Consider the following 18,175-nt stretch of genomic DNA (forward strand, 5'->3'; position numbering starts at 1 on the left):
TGTCATTAGTGTTTCATTTTTTTTTTCTTTTTTTTTTTTTTTTTTAATTCAAAGACAGTGAAATGTCATAGGATAGCTGTGTAGTTCATGACCTTCGTCCTTTGAGTCAGATTAGGTGCAGTGCGAGAGTGGCTGAGAGTGGGTGTTTTGTGCCTCCTGACTGGCTGGCTCCTCTGTGGGTCTCTAACAGTCTGCCCTGAGAGGAGACGCCATGACCAGCACTGTGTCCCTTAGACTGCTGACAAGACAATAGTCAAGATAGTAACAGTGGATCATGGGTAGCCTTAGACTAAGGGTGAGCCCCAGACAACAGCGAAGATTTAAAAGAAACCCAGGCGGTGTGGATCAGTGCATACAGGACCTAGTGCCAGCTTTCATCAATCCCTCATGTACCCAGAATTAAAATATTATTATGTTGTCATATATAGAACTTACATTTTTAAAAGTTACTGTAAGAACCTCTGCATTAGATTGGTCTAAAAATTTTCCTTGAGAATTTCATAGCAAAGGCATTGTATTTCACAAGTCCATACGTATCACTCTTCACCAATTGCTCATAGCTCTGGGAATGATAAAAACAAGCCTTCACACACAGCGCTGACAGGAAAACTGTACAGTGGAAATTCTGTTTTAGGTTCTTCTGTTACACACATCACACATAAATGAGACCAGACACACACACATACATACACACGTGTCCCTGCCACGCTTATTTTTCCACGCTTCTTGCCAGAAAGTAAACCCCATTGTACATGGAAGTGATGTGAAGTTGTGGGTAATCGCTGAGTAATCCGCCTCTCATGAATAATGGAACAGGGGCTCCCTAGAGCCAGAGCGGACGGCTGAGAGGACATGGCGGCCGTCAAGGGGCCTAGTCAGCTGTAGTATCAGCTGGCTCTGATGTGCTATGGCCTGATGGGGTTGCCTCTGTGTCCAGGGAGGCATTTCTAGTATACCACAAGCTTTTAGTTTTTTATAACCTTTCCCTTCTCTCTCTAAAAATTAATCCCACTAATGTCATCCCTCTTTAAACTAGGCAGGAGGGGGTGACAGAAATCAATAGTAACTCAGATGAGCCATCTCTCGCTCATCTGGGATGCTGGAAATACAGACATATGAACACTGGACGTAACTGTACATTTAACCTTTAAGGAGGAGAATTTTCTGAACTGTATGTGTATGTGTGTAGGTACATGGCCCTGCTAAAACAGAAAGATGCGATGGAGGCTCTGGAGGCATCTCTGCAAAAAGAGAGAGAGAGTTTGAGCCGTGAGATTCAGAAGAACACACTCATCTTGGCAGAGAACCACAGCCTAAGAGAGGAAATGGACAGGTGAAAGATGGCTTTCTCTACACGTGTTTCCTGCTTCTGTATTCTTCTCAAAGTAATCTTTAATAAACCTAACCATGCATGACTCAAGCATACAGCACCTAACTCTGAGAGTGGCTTGTCTGTTAGGAAATGGTACCCTCTACTGGTCAGCATACGTTTCAGCAGATGTTTCACTTTCAATAGTTTTCCTCCCTCTCGCAGATTCTCAGTGGAATCTTTTAATGGTTGTTTGTCAGAATTATTATGGCTTTAATACATTTTCTGCATGTTTCAGTATAAATGAGAAAGAAATTTGACATGATAAAATAATAAAGTATATAAAATACAAAGTCATGTAAAAAAGAAAAAAATAATTTCTGTCTAATGTCCTACCATCTCCCTAAAATGACTCTTCTGTTGGCTTTGCAGTCTGTCTCAGACACACGCACAGTTAAAGGATGAGTTCAGTGGCTTGCAGCTGCAGACCAAAGAGCTGAAGACTGCACTGAACGGAGCTCAGCTGGAACTGAACCGCTGGCAGGCCCGTTACGACCAGCTCAAAGAACAGCACCAGGGCCTGGATATCTCCATGACCAAACTGGACAACCACTGTGAGGTAAGGAGAATGAGCACTGGTCTGGGCTGCACTGCCCCAAAGCCCAGTGACTGACATGTCAGGTTTGTAACCACTGTCACAGTTTTGAAGTCGGTGATTTGATCAGTCTGATTCCTGAGATTCCTATGGTTTTCTCTATGACAGAGCCATTAAACCCAACATTGTTTTTCATTATTTTTCAAATTATCTGTTTTGAGAGGTTTGTTTGATGTCAGCTAGCATTACCAAAAGTGTCTCTCATTCTCTCTCTATCTCATTCTCTTTCTTTTTTGTGTCCTCTGTAGCTGCTGACACGTCTGAAGGGGAACTTGGAGGAAGAGAACCATCATCTTCTCAGTCAGATTCAAATGTTAAGCCAGCAGAACCAGACCCTGCTGGAGAGAACCATGGAGAGTAAAGAGCTCTACCATGAGGAACAGAAACAGTACATGTGAGTGAGCGAGTGTGTGTGTGGGGCAGGGCAAGTGCACATGGTGTATTTCATTTTATAAGGTGAAGGTAACTTAGCATTTATGATGTGGTGCACATTTAACCATAAAATGTTCTATTTCAGAGACAAGCTGAATGCTCTGAGGAGACAGAAAGAAAAACTGGAGGAAAAAATCATGGACCAGTACAAGTTTTATGACCCAGCTCCCAAAAAGTAAGTTTTCTTGGTACATCCTGAACTGTGTGTAACTGTTGAGAAAGCTGAATTATGTGGATGTGATTATGTATATATATATATATATATATATATATATATATATATATATATATATACATTTTTAATTCGTCACAGGAGGAATCATTGGGTTGGAGCAAAAGCGCTGGCTAAATTGATCAAACCGAAGAAGGAGAGTTCCCGGGAACGCCTGCGGAGTGCTCCAGACATCCCCTTACCCGAACCCCCACCTCTGGTACCGCCGGAGTGCCCAGACGCCGCACTGTCCCTGCCACCTCCTCCTCCACTACCTCCTAGGCAGTCACGCCTGAGCCTGGACTCTGTCGGCAACAACTCCCTAGAGGAGAACCACGTCCAGTCTCCAGCCATTTCTCCCTCACACAGCAGCAGAGGTAAGAGCAGCCTCACTCTCATGGGCAAGGCGCTTGGAGGAAGGGGTGCTAGAGCCACAGAGTGTAGTCTAAGATAATGCCTTAAACCAAGGTTTTGTTATGGTTCTTTTTATATGTTTTTTCTCATGGACTGACACAAAGCAAAGTTGGTTGTGATATTTATGACCTGCAGAGGTGCCCACGATCGATCCTGAATGTATTTGTGGTGATATTAATTGAATGAGGACTTTTCCCCCAGTCCATCCATAATCGAAACCACAAAATTCACAAAAATTATATTGATAAAATCATGTCCATCTTCAGCCACAAGAGGGAGCAGGTCAGGCGTGCAGTCTTCCCCCGACTTACAAGTGCAGTGCGTTCCTGAAACACAGCACCGTAAAGCGAATTCTCGTTATTCGAAAATGTAATTACCATTCATTTCAATGGTAAAATTTTTACGCGTTTCTTAGCCATCAAAACTGACAACCGTTTTTGCTACTTCAGCACTATATTCAATAAAATGGACACGTTTACTTAAATAGATCAATTGAATTCTAATGAAACAAGGCAGCAGTGTATTTCCCTTGATAACTCTGTAATATGGATGTTTACCTACTCTCGCAAAGCTTTTTTTTTCCTTTTGCTAGTACCCAGCATGTGCGTTGTCGCTGTTCTTGCATTTGCCTGGTCCAGTAATAACAGTGTCACTAAACTGGGTTGGTATTGAACTTTGTTCTACATAAAGTATTCAGTCTAATGACATACTTGTTAAAATTACTACGGTGAATTGCTTCAAGAGGTCAAGCATTCTCTGTATTTGTTTTCCATGAATAGCTGTACCAAACGACACTATAATATGACAGGCTGTTTAATGTCACAGCTGTTCACAGAGCGCGTTTTGTCAAAATCAGTTGTTGGCTCACGATCGATTGCTCAGTAGGCGCAGTACCGATCCGTCCACGAAAAAGCAGAAGTTTAATAATCTGAAGTAGGGGTATTAAATGAAACTCCCCATGAAGCTGAATCCTCGTAATTTGAAAGGGTGTTTCTCTGGGGAAGACTGTCGTTTCATTCCGCAATTACTAAGTTCTTCTTCCTTTTGACCTTTCTTGACACAGTGTCCATTTTTCAATTAACTACACTCTATCTTCAAAGTCTTTGATTGTTTAGCCTCTGAATCTTTTAATACATCTCCCTATCCCTGTTTTTCTTTCTAAGTGTTACGGGGAATTTCTGCATGCCTACAATTCTTTTACTTTTATCTTTCCGCAGGGTGTATTGGAGCTTCATTCATGTTCATCTGGTTAACATTCTTTTCTTTTTACTCATCCCTGTCTTTCTCTCTCTCCCTTTCCTGTGGAACTGTCTGTAAATTAATCTCCACACACTCAGCCCCACCTGCAGTGAAACGCTTCCATGGCTTTCTCAGAAGTAAGAGCCAGGAGAAAATTCGGCCTCCAAAGATGCCCCCCTCCCGCCTTTCTCTGTCCAGACGCCTTCGCTTCTGGGCCTCTTCTTCTGACCTCATCCCCACTAGTCCCACTGAGCTGCCCTCACCCATTGGGCAGTTCTGACCCCACCCCTCCATAAAAAAAAAACACCATCCATCAACACCATCATCATCGTCATCATCATCATCATCATCGATACCATCAACAAAAACATCATCACCATAACTACAATTTGTCTCCCACCACCAGGATTTTTTACCTTCCTTTATGAGTCATTAAATGGTCTCGCCACAACAGCATAGTCACACATCCATCAGGAAGTATGTGTTTATTCTCTGAGTGGCATATAGTTATATACACCTGATAATCAGCATTACACTACCAAAGTGCGATAGCATATAACATAAGTACACATAGGTTCTTGCATTAAACAAAACCTCCACATACAAAGAGATGCCCAGACTGAACTCTGTGATATGAGCACTTTTGGAGGCCTCTTGTGCCAGGCTGTGCAGTCGTTGGACTCTGAGTAGACCTTGATGTAAGTAGATATGCTCCGGACTGGGGTCCCCAATGCTGCCAGCTTTGCTGAGTCCATGGATTTGCTCTGTGTGTGTGTGTGTGTGTCTGTTTGGAGTTACCTTAGAAAAATGAGGGGAGAAAGAAGTGAGCCTGATTTTGACAGGTAATATTTAATCCTGTAGCTGTTGTATTAACACATGACGCCAGTATAAATCATTTTAGAGTACTGGGAGGACATTGACAGTGTGTTCATCAGGTAGTGGCTTGTATATGGTGTGAATGATGAGAAGCTTGATGAAAATGTGTCCTGTCTGCGTGGCTGTAAGCTCTCAGAGCGCACGAGTGTGTGTGTGTGTGTGTGTGTGTGTGTTGGCAGGTGTGTATGTAGCAACATGTTAATAAATTCTCAAACTGCCTGCAGTAAAGTTGGTGCCCTGCCATCAGTGTCTGCCAGTGTACACTTGGACACTGCAAATTGATGTATGCATGTGTGTGCCTGATTTTTCACTCCCTAACCCAAGTGTTGCATACACACACATCTTATCCTTCATGACCCGCAACCTCATGCTTTTTCTGATCCTCTGCTTTACCTGTCTGTCCCGGTTAACATCTATCTTTCCATCTTGTGACATCCCCCTTCAAACGGTAGCACCCAAATGAAGGAAAAGATTTATTGCTTTACATTTTCTGTAGTGCACAGTTCTCTGACAGGTTAATGAGGGGGGCTGTGGCACTGGCCCTGGAGAGATACATTGATTTGTACAGCTTCCAACTTAAAGGCCCACTGCCCAATTCCATGCTTGACTGATGTCAAGAGAGGACTGGAATGAATTTGCCTGGAAATTTGCTTAGCCCCTCGGGATTTTGGGGACATGTAATTTTGTGAGAACAGTGGTGAGCATAAAGAAAGAAAAAAAAACTTGCCTGTAGATCAATCTCTTGTTCAAAACAACAGCACAGGAAAAAGCTCAAGGTCTTTATTTCCTGTCAGCACTAGAACATCACGGTCTCAAATACTGAAATATGTAACGCAGGCAGAGAGAGAATCAGTGAGTGCTAAAAAAAGGTATATTTTTCTGTTTGTATGTCACAGTTCACAGTCTACTCAGATGGTGTGTGAATGTGGCTGCCCCACACAGGAACCTTACACTCGAATTATGCCTTGAAACTACTGCTTAGTTTGTACGCATTGAGAGGAAGTGTTCACAGCCAACCAGAGCCCTGCATTTTGATTTTGTGCATTGCATTTTGCTCTAACCCATATTTGTGCTTTTATGTCAGTCCTGTGTGTCGGCGTATGCATCTGCCCATTCTGTTTGTCAGCAGCAGGATCTCTGTCCAGCTGCTTCATGCCATGTTTGGAATGCATATTGATTGATTATAACTTTTCTTATCATCCTCAGCCCACAATGACAGCGGTAGTTTGCGAAGCAGAGATGCTTACCGGTCAGCAGGGGGCAATAATGAGAGCATGAATGACAACGAGGAGTTCGCCAGCAGACGCAGAGGGGCAGAACTGGGAGCTTCTTGCTCCACCCCAATAAACCACAGCTCCCCTGGCCTAACTTCCAACTCAAGCTCCCGGCCCTTACGCAGGCCCAAAGGTAAGATTTCCGCTGGACACATGGACCTTGTCCGTCATCTGCATGTGTTTTATCACATGTAATATCAAAACAATCTTGGTGGCATCCAAAAATCTTTTAAGTTTCCAATCAAGTCCTAAGGCGGTCCCAGCCTATTCACAAAAATATTACATTGCTCTATCATGCCAACAACATTGTCTAATAATTGCATTGGAACCCATTATGGATTGCAGTGTCTTGGTGTTTGTCAGTCATTCTTCATAAGTTATGAATTGAAACTCTTCATATCAGTGTAATGACCTGTTCTTGCCAGGTAATTAACATGAAATTCAAAGTGTTAATGTCATTTGCACAGTTAAATCAAGTTTCCCCATACAACTAAATTCTTCCTTTGCCTTCTACTTTGAATGTCGTTTCTCAAAGAAACACAAGGTATGAGAAAGTAGGGATAAAAGAAATTAATTAAAAGTATCCAAAGAACACTATGCACAATATACAGAGTAATATTAGGTGATGAAATCTCTGTGCAAAAGTCCTGTGCAAACCTTCTGTGTGCAGACCGTGGGAAAATGTCTGTGAGTGTGGAGTGTGTATGGTGTGTGTGTGTGTGTGTGTGTGTATGTGCGCGTCTATTTTTGGGAGGCAGGGTGGTCAGAGTGAAGCTTCCCATGTGGTCAGGTAGGCAAGGGTGGGGGCAGAAGCAGAGGAAATAGTGCATCCTTTGAGGTGTTTAGCAGAGGCAGTGGAAATAGTGCATCTTATGAGGTGTCTATCATAATCCTATGAGTTTAGTAAATGAGTGTGCCCAGAAGACGCAGGGTGAGCTGCGCTTGTACGATATTTGTTCCAGCCATTATCTTTACACATATGATTCTACTAATTAAATGCTTGTTAAGGCTTTTATGGGTTGAGTCAGGTGACTTTGCGCAGGTCTGGAGGACAAACCTGCATAGGATGTGGTACACCTATAGCTGCAACGAATGTAAGCTCAATCTAAGGCCTTGTTTACACCTTGCATTAGATCCACTTTTGATCCAATCACAAGTGGACAGCTCTAAAGTACAGGTGTAAACACACCCAATGCGCATTGAGATCACAGCGAGATCCGAATACTCAGACCACATTCGGATATGACCACATTCTTTTAGCAGTGTAAACGCGAATGCGATCTGGACCACGCTGAATGATTGCCCACTCAACCGACATTGAGGTAAATAAATCACGTTATTAGTCTACGGGTTAAACAAAACACTTCTTAAATTAATACTTGACCCCTGAACAACACATGATACCAAATCGTGAGTAAACCACACTACAAATTTACGATAACAATTCTGTTCGTATAGACATTTAATATACATCTCGTATTATCGTGTCGTCTACAATCAGTTTATTTAGCTGAGGTGTACAGGCAAAGCATCGCTCATCTTTATTAGCCGGCTCGGTTAGCTAAACGTACTGTAAAGGGATTAGATACACCACTTTCATACCATACTCTGTTAAAGCATGTACTATCTTTAATAGTCGTTTTATAGTTTGGTGGCTTCGAACATAATAGTTTACATTAGTAACCGTCAACACAATTTGACGTTTTTTCTTTGAAAATGTTCCAGATTTCATGCCATTTCACATTTCATGCAACACCTGTCAAAAACAAAAACACATTTGGTCTTTGCAAACGGAAATGATGTATGTGTTTATTTGCATATAGAGCAGGGAAGCGAGATCCAATTCGGAAGCGGTCACTCGAGACAAGTGTGGAGATGGATTCTAAAGCCAGGTGTAAACGGACATACTTTAGAGCTGTCCACTTGTGATCAGATCACCAAAATCGGATGTAACGCAACATCTGAACAGGGCCTATGATTCAGTCTATCAGTTTTAACAGCCGATTTCCTGTGATCTGCCCAAGTTTACTATTGGACACCACGAACAACTGGTAAACTTCCATCTCTAACTTATCCGATTGGGATTCTGCCAGGCATCTTCAGATTAATTACAATGAATTTTACTCTAATCAAGTGTTTGTTTGCATTTCTTGGAACTTGTCTCCCATATCAACTGACTTGTATAAGCAAACAGGGATAGACACACAAACAGCTACAGGAAGAGTGTAGTAGCCCCAGGCCATGATCTTTAATAGGTCTTTTTTCAATTCAAATCTGCATTTACACGTTATATTTTTTATATTCACAATGGTGTACCTTATAGACTGTCACATGACATTGGTTGACATGAGATGGAAATAAGAGCCCTGTTGAGATTTTGGAAGCCCCCTGCTCACGTAGTGAGATCTGCCAGTATGTTTCACACCAAGGGATCTGAAGTGAAGAACCACAAAACTTTCGTTTACTTCAGTGGTGACGTCCTTCAACACGAGAAAAAATGCAGTGATGCATGTGTTACCAGTTAAGGCACTGTTCAGGTTAGCAGATTGCAACAGTACGCAAACGCTTTCTGGGAACTTATGACGTGCTGTATGTCATCATGTTTGAAAATGGTCCAAGTCTCAAACACTTCCTCACTGCACATGCACACACTCACTTTGACTTCCCTTTTGGTTTGTAGGGGTAATCTCAGACGATGACCTGCGCCTGCAGTCCCCAGATGCTGTCTTTGGGAGTGGTGTCCATGGCAACTCAGGTAAGAGTATTAGCTAGATCAATATCTGTGGTTCAGATATTTCCTGTGCTGTGGTCTCGGTAATTTCCACTCTGAGCAGTGTGCATACATGACTGAGTACTACTATCTTTTACTTCTTCTTCTGCCTTTCTTTCTTTCTTTCTTTCTCTCTTTCTTTTTTTCTTTCTTTCTTTCTCTCTGTCTTCCCTTGTATCCCTCTTTCTTTCTGTCTATTTCTCTTTCTCTCTCTCGCTCTCTCCGCTCCTATCTGTCCGTATTCTTTCTGCAGGCTACAGGCCCAGTTCTGCAGATTTCAGCCGCAACACCTCCAGCAGCAATTCTCCGGTCAACTCTAAAGGTGTGTGTGTGTGTGCGTATTTGTTTTTTCCCCCTTCTGCGTCACACACCAGCTCCACCATTTAACACTCTCACAGGATCCTGAGCAGGAGATTTCTCACTTTTGCGTCAATTCAATTTATCCTACTCACCTGTCTCAAGCCTCTTAGACTCCCCTGAGGCCCTATGTGTACCGATCCACCATGCTCAGTAAGCAAACGCTGGAGGAACATTAAATTAATGCAAATGTTATTGGGGCCACAATGCTTTGCTTTTAACAAGTGGAAAATCATGTACCTGACAATGGGTGAGGTCCTTCTCTCCGTGCATCTGGTCTGGTCTGGTACTTTTACGGTGTCTATGCATTCAACCTGTATTTTTTCTCCATTGTTAAATTCTTTAACCATCTTTATCCCTGTCATATTTCTAAGCCAGTGTTCTTTATCTTGCTCCAGGTTCCCTTGACCGCCTTCAGGGCCGCTCCGTCAGTTTGTCCAGTGACGACGTCGTTGGTCTCAGCCACGACGCATCTCGACAGACCCAGTCATCTCTGCTTCCCCGCAGCTCCACCCTGCCCTGTGACACACCCACCCAGCCCTCCACTCATCGTCCCTCTCGCCACCGGCCATCCTCCCCTGGAAGTGAGATGGTCACTCTGGAGGAGTTCCTGCAGGAGAGTAACACCCTCTCACCCCCTACTGTGAGTCACAAGCCAAACAGCCAAGTTTCAAATTCATATGAATATGAATATGATCCTAAATGTTTTGTCTTACAGCAATGATCCTAAATGTTTTGTCTTACAGCAATCTTACCAGTGTTAAAGTAACTGAGAGTCCCACCCTTGCCCAGTCAACACTGGTAGACTGATTATGTTTGGTTATTTCCAACACAAATGATTACACCACAATGTTGATCCCTATGCTAATGTGCCTGAAATTTTACTTCATTTCCACACATTTTAGTACAGGGATAGTCAATGAAATGAGTCCAAATTGAGAAAGAAAGATGTTTTTCCCCCTCACTGAAGGAAGACCACCTCAGGCATTCATCACTTATTGATATGATTTACCACACCTTTCATTTCTCCTGAATCATCTGCTTTTTTTAAGCATTTGACAAGATTTGTGCTCTTGGGGCCCAGAGGACATAATGAAATAATAATAATATTGTTAATTTTAATGTTTTTGGGGGGGGTGGGGTGGGTATTTTTATTTTTTTTAGTTTGAATTACAAATGAGTGGACAAATGTTTGCTCTTGCTTTAAAGGACACGTCTGTGTTCGTCTGCCGTATTGATCTGTGTTGCTACCCTGTCACGACTCTTGCTCTAGTGAGATTTCACATAAGACTGTGACAGCAACAGATTGACTGACATAGGTTTATTTTGGTCAGATAAATGGATTTCACAGAAGAAATCTGATCACTTGTTTTCACGAGCATGTTGAAGGTTTAGCTTAAATTGCATTAGCTTTTCTAATTTAGGCCCATTAAGCTAAACTGGTTTGTCACAGTGATGGATGTGTTTACACCCACACCATAAACATGCATTTTCTTACTGCTGAACCTTCACCATGGAAGCCAGCAGCAACGCTGTGTTTGTGGACCCATAGCGCTTGCCAACAGGTGTTCTCTCATTCTTTCATTCTCTTTTTCTCCTCCTTCCCATTCTCTGTATTTAGAAGTCATATTTAGAGCCAGAGGAGTATCCCTTCCTTCCCTCCCTACAATGTTTTCTGTAAAGTTCGAGGTTGGACAGGGTTTATCTTGAAAGGCTGTACTTGAGATATGTGGTAACTCTTCTCTTGCCATCTTTTCTTTTCCACTCAACCTCCTGTTTGTCATCACTCAGGTGCAGACAGGCAGTCGGGAAGATTTGATGACAGACTACTTCAGCCGAGCCAGCCGCCCAACTCCGCTGAGGGACGGCGCCAAAACTCCTACCAGTTACGTCAGTCCCACCATCAAAACCAACCTCACTGGTTCTGAGGGCAGAGCCCCTAAACCTGGACAGAGTGTCAAGCCTAGCGTCCGGCTTCCAGAAAGTTCCACACCCCCCTCTCAGTCTCAGACACACTCTAATCGACAAGGCAGTGGGGTAGGGGTAAGACCGGGGCATTCTGGGCCCCGTGGAGGGGTGAGTGGTGGCACCAATCTGAGTCGCACCTTCAGCCTGGCCTCAGCTGACCTCCTGCGGTCCAATGGACCAGACAGCTATCGACCTGAGGTTTGCACTCCAAATCAGGCTGATATAGTTGTGCGGAGGACAGGTGCAGTTTCTCGGGAGAGACCCCAGTCTGCCCGGCTGGCAGGTCCCTCTACTCTGCCCATGGATTCAGGTCACCTCTCTGTGGACCCACGCCGGCTGTCTGTGGCCCCTCCCAGAGATGAGCTCCCCCTGACCAGCACTCCCCAGCTTCACTCCTCCTCTCTGTCCCTACAGGCAGAGTGGCACAGAGGTGGAGGAGAGCGAACCCCAGTCCGACCATCTCCGCAACAACACCGGGGAGAAGTTGCCATGGTGACACCAGTACGAGCCGTGTCAGCTCTGCGGATGGATGTGGAAGAGGAGCAACGCAGGGAGCTGAGGCAAGCTGACTCCCACCTCCTTAAAAAAACAGAGTCAGGCATAAACTGTGGAATAGATGACCGCCCCACCAGTATACCTGCCTCCCCCGACCCCAACAACGACCCCCAGACAGTGTGGTATGAGTACGGCTGTGTCTGAATTGGCCAAAAATAACAGCCTCTTGGCTAACTTTCGTTTATTTGTTTCCACGTGTGGGCTGCTCTTCAGCATGACAAAATCCTTTTGACTTAAGATTTAAATCAGCTCGGTAAATGGATGTGAAGAGCCTCTGCATTCAGTCTTAACTTGAAGTGCGGAAAACCATCTATATAAGGCTGAATGGTCATGGAGGTGGGTGTAGAATTGTCATGGACATACTGATTTATAAAGGCATTCTTTTAGAGACACATACGGCACTAGAATGTATTCTTTTTTCTACCGGACACCATTGGTTTCCGCAGCACTATGTAGATGATGGGTCCAAACCCGAACCAAGTTCTATTCTGAATCTGCAAAGCAAACATTTGGAAAGGCGATATGGACCGCTCCCTCGGTAATTACAGAGTAATTATACAAATCCATCTCTTGGGGCCCCAGGGGACAGTGCAAGTCCATCACACAGGCAGACTCAGTGGGATCCATTACTGGAAATGGTTCTGCGTTCTGCTCTGAAAAATCCTCTGTTCTGCTCGCTAAACTACCAAGGGTTTGGCAATGGAATAAGAGTTGAGTCAGTGCCAGAGTTTAAGGACACTGACAGAGAAAAAGAAGACCAAGAGACACCTGTGGTGCAGTGCATAGATGAAGGAGTAAGTTTGAAAGGAATAGGATGGATGATGGTGGATTAGGTGAAGGAAAGGGGAAGCTGATTTTTCACGCATCTTATGAAAAAATAACGAAAGATGTTTGATATTGGGGTACAGTACTAACTGATGTAGGAGACCTACCGATTCATCTTTGGTCTTAACCTAGCCAGCACTGCCCAGTGCTGTGCATCAGGGTCTATAGTTCCAATAAATACATCCAAATGCCTTTTTAGAGCACTATGTCACTAGTGAGATATATGAGTCTAAACACTGGATACACTTTTACCACAGAACACTGGTGATGGGCAAAATTGACAAGCAGTTCTTCACAGATTTTCAAGTTCTGGGTTTGATTTTAGAGGCTTTTTTAAACACTGCAAAACTGTTCCAGCTCTGGATTAAGTTCTGCTTTATTTATTACTGTCTCTTATAATGATGTGACACTTCGTGTGTGTGTGTGTCTGTGTGTGTGTGTGTGTGTGTGTTTGTCTCCTAAAACGGATTTACTGTACAGCTGATGTTGTGTACCTGTAGGTAAGTTATGGACACTGGAAGACCAGAGCACTCTCAAAGCAAGTGGAATTGAATATTATCTCGACAAACTGGTCACAGATAGTCTGGAAACCATATCCTCTCTGAGTACATCGGTCAAACCACATCAGCACTGAAACTCAGTCTAGACTGTGCTCATGACTGGTCTCTCTGTAACACTCAGACGTGATAATCCAACAAGATGAGAAATCAGATCGTCAAATATCTCTCTAGCAGGTCTTTTGACCTCCTGGATTTCTCAGATGAGGTAAAGATGGGGGAATTATGGTCTTGGATGTGTTTTTTGTGTCCTGGTTTGTATAAAAACGGCCACAAATGGTGATGATACGAATGAGGATCCAGCAGAGAGGGGTTAAGGGCTCTGCACTGCGTGACGGCTGGGTTAAGGCTCTCTGAGGCTGTGCGCACCCACCGTTTGACTCTTGGGCACAAGAGATCTCATCAGTCAAAACCATTTTAAAACACTACCACTCAAGGACAATGGTGGCTGCTTGTGAGATGTAGTATATTGGAGTAGCTGTCCTTCATACCTCTCTTCAAAATGGTGTGATCATGTTACAGTTTTTGTTGTTGTTGTTGTGAAAGATGAAAGCAATTATTTCTGTTGGTGTATGTAGAAGAAACTGTTGACCAAAACCTGAACTCTTTGTAATAAAGATTTTCTAAATGAAACCTGTTTGACACTCTGGTTAATGGGTGAGCGATTTGAGAAGAAATCGGCAGCTGGCTCCTAACCGTAATAAAAATCCGACGCAGACCTCCTAGACAGACTGTATATTAGTTGGTCGTGGCCAGGATGTGTCTTATGAGTTTTGAAATACATTGCAGACGTTAAGAACATTTTTGCTGTCATCGACCCCTCTCTCTCTCTCTCTCTGTGAGTGGGAGAGAGAGCGCAGTTAGTTGTGTTTCGCACCACTGACACACTCTCAGTGGCATCTTGAGACGCATCATCTAACCTTCAACAAGTTTCTCTTCACACGTTCACCGGAACAAGTGATGTCCCAGAAAAAGTGACTGTTGCAGTCTGAAGTTCCTCTCAAGAAGGATGCGCACGACTGTCTCTGTTCAAATTCTTCGTGTGGGTTGGCGCAAGTGATCTTTTGTTCATTACTGTAGTAGGTGACGCTACAAAGAAACGCTTCAGATTCCGACCCATAACGGCGCGCTCAACTTGCCTTACGCTGTTTGTAAAATATCTGTTCAAGGAGGCTGCAATCAAGGAAATACAGGTATAGAGAAATTAACATGTTTTTTTAAGGATTGTCTTAATTTTGTGTTATTTCAGAAAGTCGTTAAATGCATCGGGCAGCTCGAACCTGTAAGAATCGGATACACTAAATGTATTCATTACTTTTGATGATGGATTAGATTCACGATGGTTCAGTCATACAGTAAATTCCCCAAAAGCGTAGAGTAACCGACTGTATATGACGCCGCAAACGTCTGTAACATTTTTATCAATGTCTTTGCCTTTGCGTTAGAAATATAGAAATGAAGTCTTTTTATCTTGTTTTGTCTCGGTTTGATAATCCGTTTTAAACACAAATTGCTAAAAGTTGATAAGGCTGCATAACTGTTGGTAATTTCAAGGTTTCTGCTGAAATTGAATTGAAATCTGTTGAGTTGTTCCCTTATAAAAGTTACACGTTTGCAGGGATATTTAAAGCAGATTTTAGCAGAGTGATATTTCACGTGTTCACACGTGTTAATGACATTGTATATCTGCGGAAAACTAATCCTACGTGAGCTTTCGTTTGGTGTTCCAAACGAGCACATTGCCTCGGCCCGTTTAGCTGATGGACAACGGTAACATTCGTAACCTATTAAGTGTTTGTGTAAAGGGCTAAATAGCGACTAATCGCTAATATTAACTCAGAGAAACGCTTATAGTTGTAAGTGCTTACGCATTGGCAATGGAACGCTTTTTATTATTATTATTATTTTTTAAGCACGTGTGTGGGTGTCTCCTTGATAATGTTGCCCTCCAGTTTCCGATTGAATACAGAAAATCCCTGTCATAAAGCCCAGTGGTGTGCTTACACAGTAAATTGGAGATAAAGTGCTCATACACTCTCCTGAAAGAGAACTGCGTGTTAACCTGCTGAAAAACCCACCATATAACTATTGCAGTGCTCTGGATACTACAGTTTTAAATCATCGTGGACAGACGCGAAAGTCGTCATCCTCCCGCGGTCGGCAGTTTTTCATCACCTTGTTGCTTTCCTCTGCAAATCGATTTATCAGTTATTTAGTGAGCAAGTAGCACTGCCTGTACAGCATGGTGAAGAGAGATTCGTGTGCAAGCGGAGACAAACCCCACGGGAGACCTCCCGAGAGAGATGCTTGCTCAATGTGTAGCCTCAGTTTGGCTCAGAATCAGTCTACACCGAGCAATAAATAATACAGAAACAATACTTTGATTTATACACAAATGGCTGTCTTTTGTTCACTCTTTACACGATTTAATTTAGTTCAGACAAGTTAATATAATCAACGTTTTATATGTCTGATGTCCCCTTGTGTTATATTGCATGTTGTGCTTTCCAAATGAGCATTCCATTGTTGTGCTGAATGTTCATGAGGTGAGCAGAAAAACAGGAAAGAGACCCAGAGCTCTCCCATGTGACCACCTTTTCCTAATAATTCTTTATGTGGGGTCATCTCAGGTCTTGGGTGCGTGCTCCTTAAACAGCACGGGTCACGCTCACATTATTACAGCAGGACACACAGTAATTGGGATACTCTTGTATCTAAAGCCTAAGCAAACAGACTGTGCAACTAAGTAGACTAACACCAAGATACAACAAACACCAAAATTAGACTTTTCCCCACCTGATGGGAAATGTGCTATTGCTCATAGATCTTACTCCAGTAAGTCATAAGTTTGATTTCAAACAGAAGACGGATCCTTTTTGCATCCTCCATTGAAGAAAACATCTCTTTTGTACTCTTTAAAACTGCAGTGACATCTTTAACTCTTGAAACAAGATGCATTTGTCATTGACACGGCATGTGAGACTAAGGTCTGTTTTAAAAGTTAAACTGAAAACTTTTGTTTGGTGCATTGATTATTTGGTCTTAAGCTATTAACACTGCTATCATATGGTGAAATCTTATTACTGAACCTAAAACACTGACCATATTTTGCTTGCCTCTTCTAGAGCACATGGAATGAGCATTGGAATACCATTGTTGAGGGTTTTAATAAAGGAGACTTCAGAGCATTTGTTTGTGGGTAGGATCTGGGAAATTGTCATGAGGTTATCATGACGAACATGTCAGAGGACAAAATCAACTGTACTATTAGCCACGAGATCCACCAATACCTGTTCTCTGCCACATACATCCTAGTCCTGCTGGTTGGCTTCCCCACCAATGCCTACTCCCTCTACCATGCCTGGCTCCAGCTGAGGGCAAAGAATGAACTGGGTGTCTACCTGCTGAACCTGACCATTTCAGACCTGCTGTACCTTGCCTCGTTGCCCCTCTGGCTGCAGTACATCTTCCAGGGTGATGACTGGCAGCACCGGGAATGGCTGTGCCAGCTATGTGGCTTCTTGCTCTATGAGAACATCTACATCAGCATTGGATTCCTCTGCTGCATCTCCATCGACCGCTACCTGGCTGTGGTCTACCCCTTCCGCTTCTCCACCCTCCGATCCATGCGTGCTGCTGCGTTCATTAGTGCCCTGATCTGGCTCAAAGAGGTGGCTGTGGGTGTGGTCTTCTTCCGCCATAAGGAGTTGAGCACAGATAGGTCCAACCAATCAGTGTGTTTCGAGCATTATCCAATGAAGCCTTGGGAGCATGCCATCAACTACTACCGCTTCTATGTGGGCTTTCTGTTCCCGTTGGGTATTCTGTCTTTGTCCTATTTTCGAGTACTGAGGGCAGTAGGAAAGAGCACTGGTACACAGACAGCCCAGAAAACTCGCATCAAGCACCTGGTGACAAGTACCATCATCATCTTCTTGGTGTGCTTCTCACCGTACCACATATTCCTGCTGGTCCGCACAGAGCTGGAGACAGAATGCTCCTTCATCGAGAGTATCTTCAACTTCTACCACTTTTCTCTGTTGCTCACTAGTTTGAATTGTGTGGCTGACCCAGCTCTCTACTGTTTTGTGAGTGAGAGTGCCCAGAGGAGCATCCAGCAAGCTCAGGAAGCCTGTTCACGCGCTCTCTGCCCAAGGTCTAAAAATGGCTATGCGCCAGACTCCCATGAAATGGTTGTGCCCAGTGACAACACAGCTGGAGCCACAGTGGTTACACTGCTTAATGAAAACAAAACAGACAGTGACACAGGTTTTAGACAGACAGTAAGGACAATATAGTAGCGCTTGAAAGCAGTTAGAATTCCACTGGAAGAGGTAGAAGCTTGGAAATATGGACTCATACTTAATACATGTGTTCAATTTGCTTTCATCTCAAACTGAGACATGAAAAGTTTATGCCCTTATTTGACACTGTGCCTCTGTTATTGAACATGCCAATTTGTGTTCTCAAACTTAAAATACATTTCTTTTTCAAGTATTTTTTTTCCAGAAAATACTTTATTGTTATTGTTCTCAGGGATTGCTACTCAAATGGTTCTCCAAAGTGGTATAAGTGTTTATATAAGCTGAGCTAAGGTACTAAGGCATTAACTCCAGATTCCAGATGCTATGTATGTTTCGGAATGACTTCAAAACACATTCATATCTTTGGCACACCTTGTGTAAGATCTCATAGGACCCTTTGTGTTCTGTTCTATACATATTTTAGGCTTC

The 18,175-nt window shown here is 43.2% G+C and overlaps 2 protein-coding genes across 2 annotated transcripts in view; both read left to right on the forward strand.

Moving 5' to 3' along the window:
• The window catches only part of ccdc88c (coiled-coil domain containing 88C), a 41,449-nt gene extending 27,374 nt beyond the window's left edge, over window positions 1-14,075 (forward strand). The window contains exons 21-30 of the mRNA XM_030785912.1: window positions 1,190-1,333; window positions 1,742-1,928; window positions 2,213-2,358; window positions 2,482-2,571; window positions 2,710-2,984; window positions 6,343-6,543; window positions 9,091-9,165; window positions 9,434-9,502; window positions 9,936-10,180; window positions 11,329-14,075. Of these exons, the coding sequence (XP_030641772.1) occupies window positions 1,190-1,333; window positions 1,742-1,928; window positions 2,213-2,358; window positions 2,482-2,571; window positions 2,710-2,984; window positions 6,343-6,543; window positions 9,091-9,165; window positions 9,434-9,502; window positions 9,936-10,180; window positions 11,329-12,204 (2,308 nt within the window). The 3' untranslated portion in view covers window positions 12,205-14,075. The remainder of the gene's footprint in view (window positions 1-1,189; window positions 1,334-1,741; window positions 1,929-2,212; window positions 2,359-2,481; window positions 2,572-2,709; window positions 2,985-6,342; window positions 6,544-9,090; window positions 9,166-9,433; window positions 9,503-9,935; window positions 10,181-11,328) is intronic.
• A 2,597-nt stretch (window positions 14,076-16,672) lies between these two features.
• Window positions 16,673-17,740, forward strand: gpr68 (G protein-coupled receptor 68). Its single transcript, XM_030787429.1, has one exon. It carries the CDS (start codon window positions 16,673-16,675, stop codon window positions 17,738-17,740), a length of 1,068 nt encoding a protein of 355 aa, XP_030643289.1.
• Window positions 17,741-18,175: the final 435 nt, after the last annotated feature.

The sequence above is a fragment of the Chanos chanos genome, chromosome 10, assembly GCF_902362185.1.
Source record: "Chanos chanos chromosome 10, fChaCha1.1, whole genome shotgun sequence".
NCBI classification, from domain to species: Eukaryota; Metazoa; Chordata; class Actinopteri; order Gonorynchiformes; family Chanidae; genus Chanos; species Chanos chanos.

What these genes read in the sequence shown, in the direction of transcription:
- gpr68 (XM_030787429.1), top strand. Translation starts at nt 16,673, where the DNA reads ATGACGAACATGTCAGAGGACAAAATCAACTGTACTATTAGCCACGAG.